Genomic DNA, 19,254 nt, shown 5'->3' on the forward strand with positions numbered 1-19,254 from the left:
CCAGAGACCTGCCTCTGTGAGTCATCCAGCCCTGACCTGCAGTTAACCCTGACCCAGATTCCAGACTCACACTCACCTGTGGGGAATTTCAAGGGGTGTGAATACTTTTGAAAGGCGCTGTAGATGCATCACTGGCGTCCATTAAACAGGTTGAACAGCAAAGAAGCATCTTATCACATATGTGATTGTTTATATATTTCGTTTCTGTGGTGTGTACATATTTGTGAGTGCCGCTGTTGTGTCATTTACTTATTTATTAAAATTCACTAAAATTAAAATTCATTAAAATGCAGCCAAAACTCAGGACCATTGGGGGAGGGGGTGGGGGAATGTGTGTCACATAAGGTGTGTCTAATGATTATTTTTAACAAACAGACCTTTAAGTGTTTGTGAAATCTTCCACCACAAAATGTACTCAGCCAATGAGAGGTAATGACTCCATTTTTATTTTTAAAGGGCCTAGAGGGCCGCCTTTTAAGTGGTGGGGTTAACGTTTTTTCATCCTGGAAGACGACTCCAGAAAACAGACCTCTCACAAGAGTTTACACCACAAAATGTACTCAGCCAATGAGAGGTAATGACTCAATTTTTTCCGAACGGAATTCAGTGCTGCTAGAGGTTTTGTGACAGATAAAGGAGCGTTTCTTGTTTCTGTCCACAGACTCCATTGACCGGCTAACATTTATCAAAATGAATCAGTCCTAGATTAGCAGCAGATATTAAGCCCCTTATGCTGATGTCGCTGATTAAGTGTTAATGGTATCTCAAACCTCTTCAAGACATCTAGTGGCCATCATTTTTTCTGAAATACTGCAATCGGAAAAATACCAAAATAGTACATTATGGCCAATAGATGGAGCTGATGAATATAAAAAAAAACACAGAATTAAATAAAACATGGCGAAAGCTTCCACCACAAAATGTACTCAGCCAATGAGAGGTAAGGACTCCATTTTTATTTTTCTCCCGCTATCAATGGCCAACACGGTACAACACTTCATCCATGTCTTTGGTGATCTCTGATCTCCTTATCAACTGTTTCTTCCATGATGAAGATCAGCCATGGAGTATATCTGAGGTGTATATCAGGGTGTGCTTCTTCCCCACATGTCCAGCAACATTCATATACAAGACATTTCCCGCACTCACTAATACACCTCGAGGGTTGTGTGGGACCCCCTGATGTACAGAAAGGATTTCAGTGAGGAACATTTCCCTCACTCAGACCAGGAAAGTTCATTCTCCTCCGTGTCCAATCTCAGATGACTGTAAACAGAGGACTTCTGTGACGGACAATTCCCATTCTCAGGAGAGGAAAGTGGCTTTTGCCTCATGTGAGAGCTCTGATGTCTATAAAGATGGGACTTCACTGAATAACATTTCCCGCACTCAGGACAAGAATATGGCTTCTCCCCCGTGTGAGACCTCAGATGTGTGTGTAGTTGGCTCTTCAATGCAAAATTTTTTCCACACTCAGGACAGGAATACGGCTTCTCCCCCGTGTGCGATCTCTGATGTTTGCAAAGATTGGACTTCACTGAAAAACATTTCCCGCACTCAGGACAGGAATACGGCTTCTCCCCCGTGTGCATTCTCTGATGTATGTAAAGAGGGGATGCCGATAGAAAACATTTCCCACACTCAGGACAGGAATACAGATTTTCCCCTGTGTGAGACTTCAGATGTTTGTAAAGATCAGAGTTCATTGAAAAACGTTTCCCGCACACAGGACAGGAATGTGTCTTCTCCCCTGTGTGAGACATTTTGTGTGCACTGAGGGTGTATTTACTTGTAAAACATTTCCCGCACTCAGAACAAGAATACGGCTTCTCCCCCGTGTGAGACCTCTCATGTGTGACAAGCTCTGCTTTTTGTATAAAACATTTACCGCACATAGGACAGGAATACAGCTTCTCCCCCGTGTGCAGTCGCTGATGAGTGTGAAGATTGGACTTATCTAAAAAACACTTCCCGCATTCTGGACAGGCAAACCTCTTATCTTTTGTAAGGGCGGCACCGTCCCGCACAGTCTGAGGTTCCTCAGGATAAGAGGAATACGATGGTCCGGCCCCGTCCCGCACAGTCTGAGGTTCCTCGGGATAAGAGGAATACGATGGTCCGGCACCGTCCCGCACAGTCTGAGGTTCCTCAGGATAAGAGGAATACGATGGTCCGGCACCGTCCCGCACAGTCTGAGGTTCCTCGGGATAAGAGGAATACGATGGTCCGGCACCGTCCCGCACAGTCTGAGGTTCCTCGGGATAAGAGGAATACGATGGTCCGGCACCGTCCCGCACAGTCTGAGGTTCCTCAGGATAAGAGGAATACGATGGTCCGGCACCGTCCCGCACAGTCTGAGGTTTCTCGGGATAAGAGGAATACGATGGTCCGGCACTGTCCCGCACAGTCTGAGGTTCCTCAGGATAAGAGGAATACGATGGTCCGGCACCGTCCCGCACAGTCTGAGGTTCCTCGGGATAAGAGGAATACGATGGTCCGGCACCGTCCCGCACAGTCTGAGGTTCCTCGGGATAAGAGGAATACGATGGTCCGGCACCGTCCCGCACAGTCTGAGGTTCCTCGGGATAAGAGGAATACGATGGTCCGGCACCGTCCCGCACAGTCTGAGGTTCCTCGGGATAAGAGGAATACGATGGTCCATCTACACTGTGTGGTGCCGGATGGACATTTGAGGGAGTCGGGTTTTCTCCTGGACTATTTTGCTTATGAGATCTCCAGTGTGTGATAAAAATTGATTTCCGTGCAAAACATTTCCCACACGTAGGACAGAAAAAAAGCTTCTCTCCCGTGTGAGATGTCTGGTGTGATAAAAGATGGGACTTCTGTGTAAAACGTTTCCCGCACTCAGAGCAGGAAAACGGTTTCTCACCAGTGTGAGTTCTCATATGTACCTTAAGATTGCCTTTCCAATTGAAACACTTCCCACACTCAGGACAAGGAAACACATCTTCTGTTGTAAGGACGGCACCATCCCGCACAGTCTGAGGTTCCTCGGGATAAGAGGAATACGATGGTCCGGCACCGTCCCGCACAGTCTGAGGTTCCTCGGGATAAGAGGAATACGATGGTCCGGCACCGTCCCGCACAGTCTGAGGTTCCTCGGGATAAGAGGAATACGATGGTCCGGCACCGTCCCGCACAGTGTGAGGTTCCTCGGGATAAGAGGAATACGATGGTCCGGCACCGTCCCGCACAGTCTGAGGTTCCTCGGGATAAGAGGAATACGATGGTCCGGCACCGTCCCGCACAGTCTGAGGTTCCTCAGGATAAGAGGAATACGATGGTCCGGCACAGTCCCGCACAGTCTGAGGTTCCTCGGGATAAGAGGAATACGATGGTCCGGCACTGTACCGCACAGTCTGAGGTTCCTCGGGATAAGAGGAATACGATGGTCCGGCACCGTCCCGCACAGTCTGAGGTTCCTCGGGATAAGAGGAATACGATGGTCCGGCACCGTCCCGCACAGTCTGAGGTTCCTCGGGATAAGAGGAATACGATGGTCCGGCACCGTCCCGCACAGTCTGAGGTTCCTCGGGATAAGAGGAATACGATGGTCCGGCACCGTCCCGCACAGTCTGAGGTTCCTCGGGATAAGAGGAATACGTTGGTCCATCTACACTGTGTGGTGCCGGATGGACATTTGAGGTAGTCGGGTTTTCTCCTGGACTATACTGTGTGATGTCCTCATCTTCTACTTTACAGTCTGGAGACAAAGTGAGACAATCCTCTGAGGTTTTCCTCATCTCCCGTCCATCTACTAAAATAGAAATACAAAGATTATTACTAGACATCAGCTGATTGGTTCCCCTAAACCAGGACTCCGCCCACATCAGGCAGCTTTGTCTCTGAGGATCTTACAATTCCCCCCTCAAGGTAACTAGTAAATGGGTCCTCTGATCTCCTACCAGATCATTTCTTTATTCATGGACCTTAGTCAGAGAGGGAGGAAACAACGAGAACTGTCTTCTATAGGAGTGACAGTGATGAGGGGATTATAGGACGAGTGTCCCCTCCCCCTCTATCACTCATTACAGATGGGCTGAAAACCCCTCAGTTCGGTTCGCACTACAACTCTACTAAAGTCTATGGGACCCGAATTAGAAAAATCAAAATTTCCCATTATGAAGATTTATATGCACATTATTGACCATAAAAAGTGTATGGAGGTCCGGGCACTGCCCTGGGGGACATGTATGGGGTGAAAAATATATATATATTTTAAATATTGTTTTTTCAGGACCAATCATTTTAATGATGCTTAAAGTTAAACAATAAAAATGAAAAATTCCTTTAAAATATCATGCCTGGGTGGTCCCTTTCGTCTGCCTGTAGAGTGGCGCATCTGTACCATGTATAGAACCTGCTGCAGCAAAACTGACATTTATAAAGGAATAAAAATGAATGAAATTACATTTAAATTCCTGGCAATAGGAAAAAAATTTGCCCTTTAGGTCTGGTATGGATATTAAGGGGAACCCCACGGCAAAAAAAAAAAAAAAGGACATGGGGCCCCCCTAAACCCATACCAGACCCTTATCCGTGCATGCAGCCCAGACACTTACAGAACTGAGGTGCAGGGCTCATAGGGTGACTGGCGTACAGGAGTATGGATGATCTACAGCAGCGGGAAGCTTATAGTGATTCCCACTAGGAAAACGCTGGAGGAGACAACCCTTATTACAGGCTGATACCCCCCCAGCCCCCGCCCTACTCTGGACCAATCAGTGAGCAGTATGGGTGGAGGAATGGATTTAGTGTTAATGACCCACCTGTGCTGATCTCTGTAGGAGTGTCCTCCTCTATAAATGTCCCCGTTATTCCATCCTCCTCCATAGACTGCTGATCATCCCTCACATACCTCTCTTCTTCTTCTGATTTCACCTCAAATTCTATATCCATTGGATCTCCACTCTAAACCAAGAAAATGAGAGAGAAAATATAATCTGAAAAATAAACTTTATTATTATGACATCATATAAGAAATCCACACATCATCCCATTAGTCCATGTTCTAGATTCTCCGTTCCACCAACCTTGTAACAGTGGGGGATGATGTGACCTTCCTGTGTGGAATCCCGGGAATACAGAGGACGGGGACATCTCTCTGGTGGGTTCCTGGTATTTGGTGGCTCCATCATATCCTTGTGTCCTTCTGAAAACTCCTCCATCACTCCATACTCCTCATCCTCCTCTTTATACTCTTCTTTAATATCAATATTATCATCCCCGAGGTTTCCACGGGGACATCTCTCTGGTGGGTTCCTGTATCTGGATGACTCCTCCATGGTGTCCTGGTACAGATCTTTGTGCTCTTCCTCCATCACCCCATCCTCATCATCCTCCTCTTTTATCTCTTCTTTAACCTCAACTTTAGACTCTCTCAGGTTTCCACTCTGAATATATAATAAAAATGACATCAATGGTAACAATGCAGATAATGTACAGATCCTAATGATACTATCAGTGATTGTTCCTCATCTACCTGCTGATGGTGGGGGATGGTGTGACCTTCCTGTGTGGAATCCCGGGAATACAGAGGACGGGGACATCTCTCTGGTGGGTTCCCATTACTGGATCCATCTGTAGGAAACACACACACTGACTGAATACATTGTTTCTATGTGTTTATCAGATGATGGGGGATGGGTGGAGCCTCCGTACTGCTCTCTCCTTTACAATAAAGTCTCCTCTTACCCGGTGATGTGAGGGGCGGCTGATTGGCCATCATGACGTCCTTGTAGAGATCCTTGTGTCCTTCTAAATACTCCCACTCCTCCATGGAGAAATAGACAGTGACATCCTGACACCTTATAGGAACCTGACACACACAATGATACAGTCACCATCCAGACACATCCCTTGTGTGGGACCATCACAGACGTCAAGAATAATTATTATCCCTCAATATATCTATATAAAGTTTATATAATACAAAGCTAAAAATTATAATTATAAAAAAAAAAATCCGGTAATATTGTATGATCGGTTAGTATAGACTGATGAGAGGATTGGTGGGAAAGGTGACACATCTCCTATATGAAGAGAATGTTCCGGACCCGTAAGTGGGGGAATGTTCTGCCCCTGGAGGGGGTAATCTAGGTTCCCACACTATATATGTGTGTATGATCATCTGCTGGAGATAAAAGACGTCACAGTGACTATGGAGGAAGAGGACGGACATGACGGGGGGTTACTGGGTGTAAATAGAAAATAAGATCTTATTCTTGTTGGCGTAGTTGAGAAGCTAGTAATTTACCCGCTCTATTTCACATTACATTTTTTATAAGTATTTATCGTGATCGGTAATTAGGACAGATCTGAGTTCAGCTTACCTCCTCTGCTGCTAATTCCAACGATGTCTCCTCTCTACTTCCTCCCGACTCAATTCTCACCCGGAACTTCCTATTTATACCTGACATCACTTCCTGTCTTTACATGACATCACTTCCTGTCTGTTATAGAGTCTTCCTGCCTGGGTAGAAGTGAGATCGCCATCTTGTGGCTTTTAGAGGAACTGCTGCCCTGAGAAACGCTTTACTAAAGGCATATATATATATATATATATATATATATATATACTGAGCACCTTGCAAGTGCAGCTTAGCAAATAAAGTGAAGCTTGACTTTGCAAAGAATACCCAATCACATTTAAGGAAAAAAACAAAAAACAAAAAAAAAACAGAATTTTTGCTTACACATGATTGGATGATGGAAATCAGCAGAGTTTTCCCTCATTTACTAAGCTCTGGAGCAACTGCATTTGCAAAGTACACAGTCAATTAGCGTTTAGTAATTTAACCCCACAGTGTGAACCTGGCCTTCTGCTGTGTGTATGTACTTTATGTAGGGCATGTGGGTGACACTCTCTCCATGTTCTCCTTTTCATTGGGCTCCAAGTGTGGGTCACATGAGAGGCCTGCCCTGTGGCGGGTTCTTCTGGGTTACACTAGGCACCTTGAACAGGCTCACTCACTTGACACATGGGGTAAGTTTGTCCATCAATGCCCCAGGACGAGGTCGCTTTCAGGGATAACTCAACCTTAAGGCAGACCGCCAACTCTAGAGATGGCCGTACACCGTGTAAACTTGAACAATAAACTGTCCTCCAGTTTGCTCTCTCATTCCCATATCAATGCCCACCTTCCCTATCACAGCCGCATTTAAGAGGGACACGCTGAGCCTCTATGCCCACTCCACCTGTCCGGCGTATCTCCACTACCTCACTCCCAGCAACGGAATGTAGTTCCACCGAGCACCTAGCGCTGACTCCACGCGTTCTCTGTTATCTCTTCCTCTTCCGTACCTAGTGCCCAGGCTGGGAACCTCTGAACGCTGATCTGCTCCCGTTGCTATGGGAGACGGACCCCCCAGGGGAGATAATGCCGACAACAACTCCCCTCGCTACAAGAGGATGTCCCACCAACCACTGTACAGGTTGTTTGTTAAACCTCCATCACCCTTGGTAACCACTAGACATGTGTAATTAGTTTTCGGTCCGAATACAAACGTTTTGGCTATTCAGATGTATTCCGAATCCCAGTATAAAGTAGTAATGAGTTTCGTTGAGTTATTAGTTTCGTTTCATATATTCATTTTCTAGCTATTTCCAAATTTTTGGAATGATTTGAATTCGCAAGGGTCGAAAAATGATTTGAATTCTGTGTGAAGAACAGCCGATTTGTGCAATAATATGTTGATGGAGACAATGGCCTCTTCTCCGCAACCCTGACCTGCTGGTTGTGGGGGTTACTTATCAGAATCTGGGAGCCTCCCGTGTGAATAAGTATTCAAAACACAACAGCTTTTGACAAGTCCATTATTTAAAAACAATAAAAAAGCCCCCCTGTATCTTCCCGATTCGAATGTCACCCCAGCACCCCCACAACCACCGGGCCAGGGTTGTAGGGAAGAGGCCCTTGTCCCCCAAGGTGACGTCACCAGATGGCTCCTCCCATTACCTATTTAATAACTGTCACCCAGCAGAGCAGGCATTCAGCGGTCAGCCTTCGTTGTTGTGAGGAAGAGGGTTGTAGGGAAGAGGCCCTTGTCCCCCAAGGTGACGTCACCACATGGCTCCTCCCATTACCTATTTAAGAACTGTCACCCAGCAGAGTAGGTATTCAGCGGTCAGCCTTCGTTGTTGTGAGGAAGAGGGTTGTAGGGAAGAGGCCCTTGTCCCCCAAGGTGACGTCACCACATGGCTCCTCCCATTACCTATTTAAGAACTGTTACCCAGCCTAGTAGGCATTCAGCGGTCAGCCTTCGTTGTTGTGAGGAAGAGGGTTGTAGGGAAGAGGCCCTTGTCCCCCAAGGTGACGTCACCAGATGGCTCCTCCCATTACCTATTTAAGAACTGTCACCCAGCCGAGTAGGCATTCAGCGGTCAGCCTTCGTTGTTGTGAGGAAGAGGGTTGTAGGGAAGAGGCCCTTGTCCCCCAAGGTGACGTCACCAGATGGCTCCTCCCATTACCTATTTAAGAACTGTCACCCAGCAGAGTAGGCATTCAGCGGTCAGCCTTCGTTGTTGTGAGGAAGAGGGTTGTAGGGAAGAGGCCCTTGTCCCCATGCCCCCACTACCCCAAGCTCCCACCCATGTTGAGGGCATGTGGCCTGGTATGATCCAGGAGGTGGGCACTCACTCCTCCCCCCCCCCTTTTCTGGCCTGCCAGGCTGCAAGCTTATGTAAGGGTCTGGCACAGTGGGGAAAATAATTATTTGATCCCCTGAAAATGTTGTAAGTTTGCCCACTTACATAGAAATGAAGGGTCTATAATTGTTATCATAGGTGTATTTTATATGATAGAGACAGAAGATCAACCAAAAATCCAGAAAAATCACACAATACAAATGTTATAAATTGAGTTGCAGGTCAGTGAGTAAAATAAATATTTGATCCCCAAGCAAAACATGACTTAGTAGTTGGTGGAGAAACCCTTGTTGGCGATCAGAGAGGTCAGACGTTTCTTGTAGGTGGTGATCAGGTTTTCACACATCTCCGGAGGGATTTTCGGTCCACACTTTTTTTTACAGATCTTCTCTAAATCCTTAAGGTTTCTTGGCAACTCGAAGTTTCAGCTCCCTCCATAAATTTTCTATAGGATTAAGGTCTGGAGACTGGCTAGGCCACTCCATGACCTTGTTATGATTCTTCTTGAGACACTCTTTTTGTTGCCTTGGCGGTATGTTTTTGGGTCATTGTTACGCTGGAAGACCCCTCCATGACCCTGATGATCTTCAGTGTTCTGGTTGAGAGAAGAAGGTTCTCATCCAAGAGTTTACAATACACGGCCCCGTCCATTGGTCCCTCAATGCAGGAAAGTCAGTCTGTACCTTTAACAAAAAAACAGCCCCAAAGCATCATATTTCCATGTCCGTGCTTGACTGTAGGGATGGTGCTCTTAGGGTCTTAGTCAGCATTTTTCTTCCTTGGCACATGTACAGGCATGCCAATGAACATCTAAATGATTCAGAGATTCAGAGAAAGATTGGTAGAATGTTCTGTGGTCGGATGAGACCAAAATTGAGCTCTTTGTCATTAACTTGACTTGCTCTGTTTGGAGGAAGAAAAATGCTGATTATGACCCTGAGAACACCAGCCCTACAGTCACACACAGAGGGGGGAACCTGATGCTTTGGGGCGGTTTCTCTGCTAAAGGTACAGGCCAACTTTGCCGCATTGACGGGGCCAATGGACGGGCCATGTGCTGTAAGATCTTGGATGAGAACCTTCTTCCCTCAGCCAGAACACCGAAGATGGGTCATGGATCAGTGGAGACTGGTGATCCATTTTTTTAAGGGGGGGGGGCAGCTACACAAATACACCTCCCCCCGCCAGATCTGCACTTACCCCATCCACGGTCATGGCAGTCCACTGTTCGCACATGGCGCTATAGAAGGACATGAGACTTCCCTGGTTGGAGCTCACCCTCCAATAACGCTCATAGCCCGCCTTCCTCTATAATAACACTATGACATGGGCTTCCTCTTACCTGCCCAGCACCCATACCGGGGTGAGATCTCACCTCCAACAGCCAAGACATCACATGGTTCTTCATCCTCACCACCATCATCAGTAGCAGAACCACGGCCAGCAGCAGCCCCAGCAGGGTCAATGTTCTCTCACGCGCACGTGCGCGGCTCCCTGGACTCCTCTGTGTTCTCCTGTGTACAGTGGTGTGTGCAATGTGGGGAGGGAAGGACCGCCAAGCCCTGGGCATCTTGCTTGAGGGAATTCTCATCATAGCAGCCACACTCTCTCTTCTCCTCCTGGTTGGTACATGGCAACTCGGCACTGCATATGCACCACCAGAAACTGTACGCTCATTGGCTGCCGCCAGCTTCCCCCAGCCTCCTACTCTACTCCTCCTTTGCGCAGCTTATCAGCTCCAGCCACCGCCGCACACATCACACAAGGTGTCATTAGGATTTAAAGGTGGACTAGGCCGGCCCGGGGTTCCCCTTTAGAGTGTGACTACCTGCATTAAACCTTATATTGTCCTACAGGTCATGCTTCAGGTGGAATCCCATTGTACATATATGTATATTGTATCTTCATACCGTTGAACTGTTCTTAAGCTGTCTTTTGGGGGATTCCTCTACCGAGTCTGGGCTGATATCCAGAGCTCGGCTGATGTATCGCCCCTCCTTAATAGTGTAATAGGAAGTGGGGGCTAACTGGTCAGCAATTCCCTGGAGGGCATCTTTAGTGTAATTCACGAATCTTTGTTGGTTGTAGTATATGTAATTGATCCAATCTACATTCTTGTTCACCGTTATTATGGGGATCAAAGACTCAAAACCAACTTTTACCTGATCCCTGGCTTTGAATTCATCAGGGACCCCCCTTGGAACTCCTATAGCATCTATGTACACATGAGGGTCAAAGCTTCCGGAGAGAGCTGCTCGCTTCCTCCTCTGACTGTGTGCTGGGTCAGTATGTGTATCAGGAGTATCTTCTGCTAAGATATGGAGGGGCATAATGACCTTTGCAAGGGCACATTCACCTGTCCAGGTTCCCTCCAATCTGGTCCTGATTTTTAGGTCCCCACAAATCCAATACACATCACCAAGTGACTGGATTTGGTTCTGTGTTAACTTCCCCGGGACCTCACTGTAGGTAGAGCAGTATCCTTCGGTGAAATTACCCAAGAACCTTCCCTTACCCTGGTAATTAGAGTAACAGGTGTAATTCCCGGGATATATGGTGATGCCCTCTCCAGGCTTCGGGGTTTTGGTAACTATAGGATACTCCTTTTTCCACATTTCACACGCAGAGTGATTGGTGGAGGTATTGGTGAACAGGCTAAGGAAACATTCCTCAGTGTCTTGTGGGATCTGGAGAGGGACTGTCCCCAAATGTGGCCTAGCACTACCACAAACATAGCAATTGCTTCTGTTATGTTGGTTTGCACTGAATCTCATCCACTCAAGCCACAGATTAGTGTCAGAGAACCCAGTTTCAGCTGCCATTGTCTCTTCAAAGGTTGGGTTTGCCATCGCTATCATGTCTTTTATAGCAATGGTGGAAGGTTTAAGGGGATTCGTTATTGATTTTGATATGTTATACATGTCTTTTAGGTAAAACTTTGCTATAGGAACACCTTTTGATGGGTACCTGCCCAACCAGTAAAGTCCTGCATCACCAGGGGTGGGATTCTCAATGTTTAAAACGAGTCTCTCTCCGTCATCACTACACCCTGACTTCCAGATAGACATACGTTTAATGAGGGGTTTGCCCATGTGATCTTTCTTTTTTAAGGCGCTCTGTGGTTGATACCCCCAGCCTGCTCCAGTACTCCAGCCCACTGATTCCCAATAATCACAGTTTTGCCCCCAAAAATCATCCGTTATACATATGTATATCTGATCTGAGCTGATCGCCATGCAAGCCCGCTTTGCCCAACCTGTTCCATACCTGTTGCAATATCTGGGTATTATACTACAGAAATCAAAGGTAAACGCAACCACTTGTGTGTTGGATGAATTGTACCAAAATGTGGTGATGCCATTCATTTTTGTGATGGCTGCCTGTTGAGTACCTGTTTTGGTTATAACTATCTGCTGAGCTTTAATCAAACTTATTAGGAAAGGGATATACAACACGGTCATTGTGGTGCAGGCAGAGTCTTATCTTCAGGAGATGGGGCTTTCTTGCAGTGAGAGGCGTGTATCCAGGTGCTTTTCCCTTCTAGCTTGACTGATGTAGCTGTGGTCAGCAGCACCTGAAATGGTCCATCATATCTTGGATCAAGTCAGTTTTTCCTTGTGAATTTCTTCACTAACACCCAGTCTCCTGGCTGAAGACTGTGCGTCTCCGAGTCTGCCTCTGGATCTGGAATGGAGGAAAATACTCGAGAATGGATATTGGTTAATTCCCTGGACAAACGTGTGACATAGCTAGTTAACACATCAGATTGCAACTGTAACTGTTGTGGAAAATAACAACCAAGTCTAGGGGCTGATCCAAACAAAATTTCATAAGGGGATAGGGCATGTTTCCCCCGGGGTGTGTGTCTGACACTGAACAGGGCAATAGGCAAACTGTCTGGCCAACTCATGTTAGTCTCTTGGGCCATCTTTAACATCCTGTTTTTTAGTGTACCATTCATCCTTTCTACCTTCCCACTTCTTTGAGGGTGGTAAGGGGTATGTAGAGCCAACTGAACCCCCAGTGCTGCCCATATCTCTTTTGTAAGGGTTGCTGTGAAAGCTGGGCCCTGATCGCTCTCTATCACCTCTGGGACCCCAAATCTACATACTATCTCATTCAGCAGTTTCTTAGCCGTGGTCTTGGCTGTCATGTTTGTAACAGCATAGGCTTCTGGCCAGCAAGAGAACATGTCCACCACTACTAAAGCGTATTCATATCGGCCACTTCTTGGCATCTGTATATGATCAATCTGTATCCTCTGGAATGGATAGAGGGGTTTTGCCAAATGCTTCTGTGGTGTCCTTTCCGTTCTCCCCGGATTGCATTTTGCACATACTGCACAGGAAGCACAGTCATTTCTGGTTAAGATGGTTATCCCTGGGGCCCAGTAATATTTACTAATCAGTGAATTCATTAAATTCTTAGAGAGATGCGCAGGTCCATGCGCCCATTGGACAACTGCTGGATACATATATCTTGGCAAACAAGTTTTCCCTCTCATCAAATACAGATCTCCATCGTGGGCCGCTCCTTTGTCAATCCATCCCAACTTTTCTTCTGTGTGAGCAGCCCCTTGCATAGAGGTTAGGTATTGTTTATCAGATGGCACATGCACTGCCAAAAGCATTTGGGCTGGCGATTCATTCTCCTCTTTGGCCACTTCGGCCGTTTTTTGTTGGCTTTTCGCTGCTTGTTTAGCAGTTATATCTGCCAAGTGATTCCCTCTGGCTTCTTGAGAATTCAGTTTGCCGTGCGCTTTAACCTTCAAGACAGCCACTTGGTCGGGCAGGAGTAGTGCATCCATTAACTCCTTGATGGCTGGACCGTGTTTCACCGGTGTTCCGGCCGCTGTCAGAAATCCTCTGGCCCTCCAGATGATACCGAAGTCATGAACCACTCCAAGGGCGTACCTCGAGTCTGTATAGATGTTGACTCTTTTACCTTCCGCTATCTTACATGCTGTAGTGAGGGCTTGGATCTCTGCTTCCTGAGCAGATACAGTTGGTGGTAATGCTCCTGCTTGTAGGATTTCAAATTCAGAGGTCACAGCATAACGCGTGTGGTACTTGCCTCCTTCATCTGCATATCTGGAGCCATCCACAAAAAGTGTGTAGTCAGGGTTCTCCAGTGGAGTTTCACTCACTGTAGGGAAATGTGTGGTTTCCATGCGCATCATTTCAAGGCAGTCATGTGGAGTAGTACAGGGGTCTCCTTTTTCATCTTCTTCACGCCCCCCCTCAAAAAATGGCAGAAGGGTGGCCGGGTTAAGAGTGAGACACCTTTGAAGGGTCACATTGTCAGGAAGGAGGAGGGAGATGTGCAATCTCAGGTGTCTGGCTGTGGACAAGTGTCGGGGTTGCACCTGATTCAGGATGGCAGCAATGTCATGCGGTGCCAGAAGAAGCAAGGGATGTGCTAAAACAAGATCTGAAGTTTTGTCCAGCAGTGCTTGGGCGGCAAAGACAGCTCTTAAACAGGATGGGCCACCCCTAGCCACGGGATCCAAGTGGCAAGAATAGTACCCAATGGGTCTAGGTCGTCCTCCATGTTCTTGAGCTAGGACCCCTTCTTTTCTGACACAAACAGTTTGAAGGGCTTCCCATAATCTGGAAGGCCTAAAGCAGGAGCCGTGGATATTGCATGCTTCAGCAGAATAAAATTGTCCAGGGCCTCGCTTGACAGGGTAAATGGCACAGACTTAAGGGCATTATAGAGTGGTTGCATAAGGATCGATGCATCCGGGATCCATGCCCTACAGTAAGATATGAGTCCAAGAAAGGCATGCAGTTGTTTAGTTGCTTTTGGTTGGGGAATATCCTGGATTGCAGTTACTCGGTCCGATGTGAGATGTCTTGCGCCCTTGGAAATGCAGTGGCCCAAAAAGGTGACTGTCTTGCAACACCACTGCAGTTTGTCTTTGGAGGCTTTACAGCCTTGTTCCGCAAGGTAGCATAGTAGACTTTCTGAATTGTCTTCTGCAGCATATTGGTCATCTGCGCAGAGGAGAAGATCGTCCACATATATGAGGAGAGTCACTGCAGGGTGTTCTTTTTGCCATGTATCAAGTATGGAGGCTATGGCTTTGGCAAACTGGCTTGGAGAATTTTGCGCCCCTTGTGGCATAACTGCCCAGGTATACTGTTTCTTTTCGTGGGAGAAGGCAAAGAGGTACCTGCAGGAAGGATGCAGGGGTACACTGTAAAATGCATTTGCCAGGTCCACCACAGTGAAGTACTCAGCCATTGGAGGTACAGCTGATAACATAGTATGTGGATTTGGCACAATTGGGGTGTCCAACACTGTGACTTTGTTAATTGCTCGCAGATCCTGCACCATCCTGTATCTGTCAGGTTCTCCCTTAGGCGTTTTCTTCTTGACAGGAAAAAGAGGTGTATTACATGGTGAGGTACAGGGGATCAAGGCCCCATTCTGGACCAAGGCAGCTACATGTTTCGAGATAGCTTCTGATTGCGCCAACTTAAGTGGGTATTGTGGTTTCCGGGGCAATGATGCGCCCTCTTTGAGCTTGACTGAAACTGGTGGCACTTTTAAGTGACCAATGTCTTCCGGGCCTGTGGACCATAGACACGCAGGAATTCTGTCAAGTACTTCCTGTGGTATTGAACTTGGAGTTATTGCTCCATGAAGTGTCATCAGGAGAGGCAGAGAACACAAGGCAGATGAGTCCTCCAAGGATAGGGGAGTATGTAACTTCACCCCCCCTTCAGGTGTGAAAATGATTGAAGCCTGTAGTCTGGACAGCACATCAGCTCCTAGTAGATTCAAGGGACATGTAGAGGACACCACAAATCTGGTAAGCAAATCGGGAAATGTCCCCACTTGGAGAGGCTCAGTGAGTGGACTGGAGCGGGGCACCCCATCCACTCCCACGCAGGAAACATCAATAGTGGAAAGGAAAGAATTATCAGGCAGGTCCTCAGCTCTCAACACACTCCTGGCTGCACCCGTGTCAATGAGAAAAGTGGTAGGTTTTCCTTGTATAGGTAACGTGACCTTTGCTAGGGGTCCTCCAGTCTCATTTGAGGACACTGTCATAAGGGGTGACACGGGTTTGCCCATTTCCTAGCGTGAGTTAGGGCGTGGTGGTGGAGGTTCATTTCCACGTTGCCCTTCGTGGGGATCCCCGTCTTGTCCCGGATATCTTGGGGCTCTGCATACTCTTCTGATGTGACCCCGCTTTCCACAGTTGTAACAGATGATCTTCTCCCTGGTATTGGGCAGTGGTGGAGGACGAGTGTAGGCGGGATCTTCATCTTGTGTTACCATGAGGGGCGTTGGTTTTTTCCCCTTTTGGTTTTCTATCCCTCTGGCCACCAACAATAAATCTGACATTTTTTATTGCTCGATATTCAGGGCGGGCCACCATCAGGCTTTTTCTGATATCCTCTCTGAGTCCTGAGACAAAAGCAGATGATAACATGTGTGTGTGTGTCTTTTCATAGAGGGAGAAGCCCAGATCATCAAAGGCCTGTATGAGTCTAGCATGATACTTCTCCACAGACTCCCCTTTATCTTGGGCAATATCTTTGATTGTGGTGGTCTGATCTGCCAATTTCTCCTTTGCCCAGTTGCGGAGTTGTGCACAGAACTCCAAGCCTGAGGTATAAGAAGTGGCACTTGCCAGGCAGGCATCATTGAAGGCTGTCTGCATGACCGGCCAAAAGACATGTCCTGCTTTAATTTGGCATAGGCTGATCAAGTCTCTCCAGGCAGCTGAGTAAGTTTCCTGTATCTGCACTATCCTGCGGTAGAAGGGCATTGGCTGTTTCTCTGGGTCAGGCAGACTTGTCACTAAGGTTGCTGCTTGTGATGGGGTAAAAGCGACATACATCACCGGTGCCCCTTCTGGTAACCGAGACTGGTGTTGGGGCAGGGAAGGGGCACTGTTCCTTATGGTTGTCAGCATACGTTTGAGATCCTCCGGGAACTGTGAGGCTGGAGCCGGATTAGGGGTTAAATCAGCAGGTGGCCTTGCTGCCTGTTGTTGGTCTTCCCACTCGGATGCTTCTTCATCATTAACATATCCGGCTAGTGAAGGTAGTGCTTCCATATTAGGGAAGACAGGTGTGTGGTAGGAACCATCCTGGTTTAAAATGGGAAGAACTGGGTCTAGGCCATGGCTGGGCCTATTGGGTGTACCAAGATGGCCGCCGGCAGGAAGTGCACTGGGCTGTGCCTGAAGTGAGGGCCCGGGTGTACCAAGATGGCCGCCGGCAGGAAGTGCACTGGGCTGTGCCTGAAGTGAGGGCTTGGGTGTACCAAGATGGCCGCCACTGGGAGTGGTCACAGTGGGTCGTGCTCGGGTTGGGGTGGTGAGAAGGGAGTGGGCGTTAGGCGGATAGCAGGGTTGTCCCTCTCCTCCTTCGTTACAGTTTTTTGTATATGGGGCGGTACAGCCACATTATCAACTCTGTGATACACATACATAGCACAATTTGCATCTTTCTTGATTTCCTCTTCTATCCAACCTTCTTTGTGCAATGCCCTTGCCGTCCTGTACCATGCTTCTGCCACATCCAATAAGCCGTTATCACACAGAGTGCCCTTTTGTTCTCTTATCAGCACACGCCATTCCTCTGCTTGTAGTCTAGCAGCACAGTTTTTTTTTAAATCACAAACCTTCGCTATCTTGGACAACCTTTTAACTGCTTCATTGCCCTCCCTCCCCTTCACAATATCACAAGCTAGCATTCCTTTCTCCGGCTTAGTGTTCTTCTGACCCATCTCCCCCTCCCCTCTTTGGGCCTCCCAACACGTAACCACTGTCTTTTACTCTGTTCTGCTCTTCTACAGCAGTCTCGGCCGACGGTTTGAGGGGGGAGTGAGGACAACTGATAGCTTGATAACCCTCCTGCGTGGCTCTCTGTTCTATCTCTTCGAGGGTCTGCCCAAACCCCCCTTTCACCGGATAATGTACATTTAATCTCAAAACTAGGAGGTCAGGGGTGGTGGGGAGCAGCGGCTTATGGCCCAACTGATCCTTCAGGTAGCCACCTTCTATCACCTTCACCAATCCCCAACCCCTCTCGTGTATAGCAAACAGTAAGCCACAAATACACTCAGTACAGGACATTACCCCTGACACTCTTTGAACTGCAAAGATAGCTCTCAGGAGAAGCTCACCTGAGTCACAAGACTGCCAAATTCCAGCTAGCCTTCTTTCAAACTGCCCTAATTCACAGTTTGAGATAAACCCTCAGGAAAATCTCACCCGATAAGAACGTGTATAGACGGTTGCAAGACTGCCACTTCCGCAAGTCTTCTTTCAAACTGTCCTAATTCACAGTTTGAGATTAACCCTCAGAGGTCCTACACAGCCAACCTCGAGTAACCCCGTCTATAAACGCCTGCAGAATTCCACCCCACCACCAGAGATACAATCTAGGGGTGAGGATGGACACACGCCTGCAGCTGCACTTTCAGTCGGCTAAATTTGCAGCCCTTCAGAATGACAGACACTGAACAGATAATAGTCAGCAGAAAACCATTAGCAGGTTCGTTAAAACGGCTTCAGGCGAGAAATAAGTTACCTGCCTCTTTGAACAATCAAAAGGAGCCAACAAGACAAAATCAAACGGCCCAACCAGAGAAGTCGTACAAATGGTAAGGATAAATATGCTTACCGTACTGTTAGGGCTGCGCGCTTAACCCCCTTCTCTGATCTGGCCAGCTGTTCAGTCCTGGAATGCGGTCTCCCTTCGATTGTGGCCTGAAAGCCGCCCCCACGTTGGGCGCCAATTGTAATAGATAAGAAGTACAAATAGTTCTTGGTTATCTGCTGCTATTTCTAATTAAAAAGTATAAATGTGCAGCACATTAGAAGTAAACACTCTCTGAGACACGTTCAGCTCAGGCTACTTCTAAATACTGATTTATTCGTGGGCGGTGTTAATATTTTATACAGAAAGATACGTCATTACTATGTCAGTCTAATTGGTACATCTTATTGGTTACAATACAAGAGAAATTAAGAAACTTGATGCTTGAAGTTTGGTTGAAGCTGGTTTCCTTATCTCGAATGCATTCTTCTAACGCGGGGGATGTAGGGTGTAGACGCCATCTTACCGCAGAACAGAGTCAATCTGTATGGTACATAATAAGTAAGGAGCATGGGAACATGTATACACATAAGCAAATAGACATTTTCTGATTATCATTATGTACATTAGATTCCTTAACAATAGTAGTAATAGTTTACTCCTTAGTAGTAAATTAATACTACATTGCCTTCTCCAGTAAAAGCTGAAATAATACAAACCTATTGACTTCTGTAAACGTGCCATTTAAAAGGTGTTTGTGGAAAGATGTCTGAACCCAGAGTGTCAGGTAGGTTGGAAGGTTCACAGGGCAACGGCGATGCAGATGTGCAGGTAAATCCAAGCAGTCCTCAAGGGGGCCGTGCTACACATAGAAAATGTCTTGGTCGAGTGTGACAAGCGTTCATCCAGCCGTGATAAACATTGGCTATAAATTAACACAGTGATTTCCTATGATCACCAGCTCCATCTAGTGGTCAGAATGGGATATTTTTCCTGAAATACCTCAATCAGAAAAAATTGTGC

General features: G+C 47.1%; 1 protein-coding gene across 1 annotated transcript in view; it reads right to left on the bottom strand.

The window, feature by feature from the left end:
- Positions 1 to 514: 514 nt before the first annotated feature.
- LOC143955434 (uncharacterized) overlaps positions 515 to 19,254 on the bottom strand; it is a 49,930-nt gene continuing 31,190 nt past the window's right edge. Inside the window, 3 exon segments of the mRNA XM_077465482.1 lie at positions 515 to 3,872; positions 12,780 to 13,006; positions 13,157 to 14,033. Of these exon segments, the coding sequence (XP_077321608.1) occupies positions 1,218 to 3,872; positions 12,780 to 13,006; positions 13,157 to 14,033 (3,759 nt within the window). The 3' untranslated portion in view covers positions 515 to 1,217.

Source organism: Lithobates pipiens, unplaced genomic scaffold (genome assembly GCF_037356315.1).
Source record: "Lithobates pipiens isolate NorthernLeopardFrog02 unplaced genomic scaffold, aLitPip1_a1.2 Scaffold_35, whole genome shotgun sequence".
Taxonomy (NCBI): domain Eukaryota; kingdom Metazoa; phylum Chordata; class Amphibia; order Anura; family Ranidae; genus Lithobates; species Lithobates pipiens.